This window comes from Megascapheus bottae, chromosome 2 (genome assembly GCF_031878675.1).
Source record: "Megascapheus bottae isolate mThoBot1 chromosome 2, mThoBot2.hap1, whole genome shotgun sequence".
Classification (NCBI taxonomy): domain Eukaryota; kingdom Metazoa; phylum Chordata; class Mammalia; order Rodentia; family Geomyidae; genus Megascapheus; species Megascapheus bottae.
Window position 1 is genome coordinate 46,593,918 of NC_143510.1, and position 5,464 is coordinate 46,599,381.

Below are 5,464 nucleotides of genomic sequence, written 5' to 3' on the forward strand. Positions count from 1 at the left end.
CTTTTAGTCTGCCTCTGCACTCCTTGATTCTTACATTAGGAGTGAAAGTCTTCCTACTTCCTCCCCAAACTCTGCTCTCTTGACTTGTACCAAATGTTCAGACCCCTGGATAACTATCACAGCATGTAGCTGATGGCCACTAGAGGGTGGTGTTTCTATAGTTAAGATGGAATCTAAACTTGGATAGGTGGGGCAGCCAACTGGACTCACTACTGAATAGGAATAACCCAGCAAAATAGAAAAGGCAAATAGTAACTCTTAGGGTAATGATCCTTTATAAGTGAGGAATAAGGAATGGGGGTGAGGTAGAATGAAAGACCCCCAAAACATGCCAATAAGCCAGACAGGGTGGCTCACGCCTATAATCCTAGCTACTCAGGAGGCTGAGATCTGAGGATCTCAGTACAAAGCCAGCCCGGGCACTAAAGACAGTGAGACTCTTACCTCCTATTAATCACTAGAAAACAGGAAGTGGGGCTGTGGCTCAAGGGGTAGGATGGTAGCCTTGAGCTGAAGAGCTCAGGGATAGCACCCAGGCCCAGAGTTCAAGCCCCATGACCCACCAAAAAAAAAAAAAAAGCCGATAACCATTCATTTGAAAGGGTGATATTAGCCTTGAGCTCTCCCCAGACACAGAAAAGTCAACAAAAGATTTCTTAGTTTATTTGCATATATATATATACATATATATACGTATATATATATATACGTATATATATTCCCTCAGCAGTCCTCCAGCTCTCCTTACCCATCCAACACCAAAACCTATACAGGAAGACAGATCCAGAATAAATCATGCTCAGGACTCATTATTCTATAGATTATAGCACAATTTATTGAGAAAAAAAAAAAAAAAACAGGAGCTAGAGGTCAGGGCTCAGGAGGCATCCTTTCCTCTTTGTAAACATTGACAACCAGGCCACTGGGCCTGGAGAAAAGTGCAAATGAGGGCACCACACCGTGTGTCCAAAGGGCTGAGCACATGGCTGCCAGGCATACCCTTGAAGTCCTTGAGAGTGTACACCCCTGCCTCACTGGAACTTGGCTAGTGTCAGGGGCAGAAACAAGGCAGTTTCTTCTAGCTAAGTGTTCACATGATGCAGCATCGATGCTTCTGATGCTTCTGCCGAGAGGAATTCTCCACACGGGCAATCTCCTGGATAATTTTGATGAAGATGTCTTGAGTCAGCTATAAGTAAACAGATATTATGGACAAGAGTCGGTTCAATGTGAACACTCTCAGCTCTGAGCTGAACATGCTTAACGACACATCCCAGTCATCGCCACCACCAATCACTAAGTAAGACACTGCTGCCCTTCCCACCACACCTGATTGTCTTTAGCAGATGATTCTAGAAATGTTGCACCCCAGGACTTGGCTAACTTCTTTCCTTCAGTTGTTTTCACTTGTCTGGAAGAAAATTTGAGACATAAAAGATGGAAGATAGAGCTAAGTACCATTAGCTCACATCTGTCTGGAATTTTATTTACTTGTTGGTTCAAAACCAGCCAGGGGCAGGAAAGTCCATGAGACTCCTTTCTGATTAACCATCAGAAAGCTGGAAAGCTGGAAATAGGGCCAGGAGTTTGGCCTAGTGGTAGAGTGCTTGCCTAGCATGCACGAAGACCTCAGTACCCCACATACATAGTGAAAAGCCGGAAGTGGTGCTGAGGCTCAAGTGGTAGAGCTCTAGCCTTGAGAAAGTCCAAGGACAGTGCTCAGGCTCTGAGCTCAAGCCCAAGACTGGCCAAAAAAAAAAAAGCTGGAAATACATCAGTAGCTCCAATGGTAGAAAGCTAGCTTTGGGCAAAAATAAGTTAATGGACACACATACACACACACACACACACACACACACACACACACACACACACACACAGAAGATAATAATATTCCCAAGTACTTTATAAAGTCCTTAGGATTTAAGCTGTAGACTAATGGTAAAGTGCTCACCTAGAATGCATGAAGCCCTGGGTTCAATTCCTTGGTACCACATATACAGAAAAAGCCGGAAGTGGTGCTGTGGTTGAAGTGATAGAGAGCTAGCCTTAAGAAAGCTCAAGGGCAGTGCCCAGGCCCTCAGTTCAAGCCCCAGGACTGGCAAAAACAAAACAAAATAAAATCTTAGGATTTGGATTTCCTCTGATGCATCCTACATATCCAGAATTTGAGTGAGGAAGAAAAAAAATAGGTAAACACATGATGAATAAATACAGAAGATTTGAAATACACAATCATGTCTTGTATGGTATAAGAATTATCTTCTCTTAACACTCCAGTTAGAAATAAAAAGATGTGCTGGGCGCCAGTGGCTCACACCTGTAATCCTAGCTACTCAGGAGGCTGAGATCTGAGGATTGTGGTTCAAAGCCAGCCCTAGGCACAAAAGTCCGTGAGACTTCTATCTCCAACTAACCACCAGGAAACCTGTGGTTCAAGTGGTAGAACACTAGCCTTGAGCTGAAGAGATCAGAGATAGTGTCCAGGCCAGAGTTCAAGCCCCACAACCAAAAAAAAAAAGGAAAAGAAAAGAAAATTATTCATTCAACCCAGTAGCAGAACGAGGACTCGAGGTTGAGTGATTCCTAGTCCCTGTGCAGCAAAGAATTTACATACCTGTCTGTTGAAAGGTCCATCTTGTTCCCTACTAGCACCACTGGCAGCCTAAGAGGAGACAACACTACTAAAAAAGATTCTGTCCCATTCTCCATGGACCCCAATCTCCCTTATGTCTAAGTTGGACAACTTCCCAGTCAGACCAAGCATGATCTACCTTCAAGATTCTTCCGTAGCTTGGATAATTAACCCCTCTTTTCTCTCTCACTACTTGATATCCACACCAACTTTAACCCCTAGGACAACTTACTGGATTTTCCCATGGCCTTCATGGAGTTTTTGGTATAGACTCTCAATGACATGGAAACTTTAAACACAAGAAATGCAGTTATAACTTTAAATTCTAGGACAACCTTTAGGTTTCCCCAAGCCCCCAACATACAATCTCAGTCACTTACCTATGCAGAGAGGTGATAGAATACACAAGTACATAACCATGGATCCCAATGATGAATGAATAGGGCAGAATACTATACTCATCCTGGCAAGAAATAGAAACATCAGTATCTAGACCCAGACCATTTAGATAGCAACAGGTATAGTGAGATGGCATTAAAATGACCCCACCCTATGGCACTTCTTGCTCCAGTCTTTTCTTTTCAACAATTATTTACAAAGCAGCTCCAGTGAGTTCTGCATTCCCTTAGCACCTAAAATGACTTTCTTTCAGCTGGGCATAGTGGTAACCAGCCTATAATCCCAGCACTCTGGAGACTGAGGTCAAAGGTCTGGAGACTGAGGTATATACTTTGTGACACCCTAACACCTAAACAAACTTTTGATACTACTTTATACATGAGGCTACTGGATATCATGTCCTAAGGCTGAACTGCCACATTTGAATACCCCAACTGGTACCTGCCCTGCTGTGTCCACCAGGTGTAAGTGAAACTCATCTTTGCCAACAGTCACTATCTTGCTGTAAGCTGAAAAGAAAAGAAAACTTGACTGTGAGGTGCTTTATGGTGTCAGAGACGTGGGCCTCCTAACCTTCTTGAGCCTGAGAGTGACACAGATAGACCAGGTAGAAGGAATTCTCCATAAAAACAGAGATCCTCAAGTTCACACTATTTACATGTACACTATTGATTCTCCAGAATCACAGAATAGAATTAGTAGACGATACTGTATTTTACTTCTAAATAAATCAGCCCTTGGACAACAAAGAAATCTCGAATTCTAGAGATGGGTGGGTCCCCTCTAGGGATAACTCATCTCCAAGTCCCATTCCTTTATTCTGAAGGAGAGTTTACTCACTCGTCTCCACAGTAGGATCGTAGTCCTCCAAGAACTCGCCTTTGAGAAACTGATGAACCAAAGACGTCTTCCCTGTGGGGAGAAGAAACAATTTTATCCAAATCATCCATCGGTGGTTTCGGCTGCGCTCCAGAACCAAAGGATACCCCCAAATCAGCTCCAGTCTGTGACTACCCCCAAGCAACAGCTTCGGACCCTCACCCTCTACCCTATTTCCTAGCCCCATCCTTGGGAAGATTCAGAATTCCCTACCATCAAATCCGCCCTGTTCCAGGGCACTTGAGACCATCAACCCCATACAGACCTCGGCTGCATCACATTCAAATCCAGACCCCAGGCTTGCTCTCACGAGTAACCCTGGAGACCACTCTGATGTTCCCGTAGCCAAATCCACCACAATAACCTGCTCTGCTTCCTGCGCCCCCCCCCCCACACACACACGTCCCGAACCTTTCTTCCTTCATCCTCCCAAACCTCCCTGCACAAAAGCGCCTGATGCGATGCCACTATTCCTCCCGGGTCTCACTCCCAGGGCTGAGCCTAGGCTATCCACAAAGCCTCTGCAGAGCCGAGACTCACCTACGGCGCTGTATCCGAGGACCAACACCTTCCTATAGCGAACCAGCGGCATGCCAGGACCCTCCGCCCCTAGGGGCTTGCAGACAGGTCCGAAGAACCGGTCAAGTTGCAGACAGGAGCGGCAACCAATGCTGAAAAGTCTGGAAAGTCGTGGACCTCGAAGCTGCCAGGGCAAGCAGAAGAAAAAACAAAACAAGCGCCAAGCCCAGAGATGATCACGTGATCACAACACAGCACAACTGAAGTAAGAAAGCCGGGTGCTGAGAGGAAATGCTCCGGGCTCCGCCCCGCATGCCACTCCTCATTGGTCCATTAGAATGGGTGAGGGCGGAGCCGCCGGCTGGAGGGAAGGGTGGGTCTCACACGGGGCTGAGCACTGGGAAACACGCATGCGTGAACCTGAGCTGGTTCATTCATAAGGAAACAGAAACATACTCAGGGTCCTAAAGTTGTTTGCGCATTTGCAGCCTAGCAAAAGTGGCTAGGAAGAGTCGCGAATCGAAAATACCCGTTGTAGTTAGGCTGGAGTTTCTAGTTAAAAGATTCTAAGGCCTCCCTTTGCAAGATCTGTTGGGATTCTTGGCTAAAAAAAAAGGCCCAGGGCCGGGAACATGGCCTAGTAGTAGAGTGCTTTCCTAGCATATGCAAAGCTCTGGGTTCGACTCCTCGGTACCACAAACGTCAGAAAAAGCCGGAGTGGTGCTGTGGCTCAAGCAATAGAGCTCTAGCCTTGAAAAAGCTCAAGGACAGTGCCCAGGCCCTGAGTTCAAGCCCCATGACTGGCAAAAAAAAAAAAAAAAGGAAAGAAAAGGAAAAAATTTAAGAAAAGAAGGGGCTGGGAGTTTAACCTAGTGGTAGACTGCTTGCTTAGCATGCATGAAGACCCGGGTTTGATTCCTGGGTACCACATACATAGAAAAAGCCAGAAATGGTGCTGAGGCTCAAGTGGTAGAGCTCTAGCCTTGAGAAAGCTCAAGGACAGTGCTCAGGCCCTGAGCTCAAGCCCGTGAC

At 45.8% G+C, this 5,464-nt stretch overlaps 1 protein-coding gene across 1 annotated transcript; it reads right to left on the reverse strand.

The window, feature by feature from the left end:
* Window positions 1-778: 778 nt before the first annotated feature.
* Window positions 779-4,615, reverse strand: Rhebl1 (RHEB like 1). The gene is made up of 8 exons (XM_090355695.1): window positions 4,454-4,615; window positions 3,875-3,946; window positions 3,476-3,543; window positions 3,016-3,098; window positions 2,868-2,924; window positions 2,618-2,665; window positions 1,330-1,411; window positions 779-1,189 (listed from the first exon to the last, which is right to left on the reverse strand). Exons 1-8 carry the CDS (start codon window positions 4,503-4,505, stop codon window positions 1,091-1,093), a joined length of 561 nt encoding a protein of 186 aa, XP_090211821.1. The 5' UTR covers window positions 4,506-4,615; the 3' UTR covers window positions 779-1,090.
* Between the last annotated feature and the right edge of the window lie 849 nt (window positions 4,616-5,464).

Excerpts from the sequence above, each read along its gene's own strand:
- Rhebl1 (XM_090355695.1), bottom strand. The coding sequence starts at position 4,505 with ATGCCGCTGGTTCGCTATAGGAAGGTGTTGGTCCTCGGATACAGCGCC. Across the intron at positions 3,947-4,453 it reads CCTCGGATACAGCGCCGTAG|GGAAGACGTCTTTGGTTCAT; the intron begins GTGAGTCTCGGC and ends TTCTCCCCACAG. Across the intron at positions 3,099-3,475 it reads TGGTGGACACAGCAGGGCAG|GATGAGTATAGTATTCTGCC; the intron begins GTACCAGTTGGG and ends ATTTCTTGCCAG.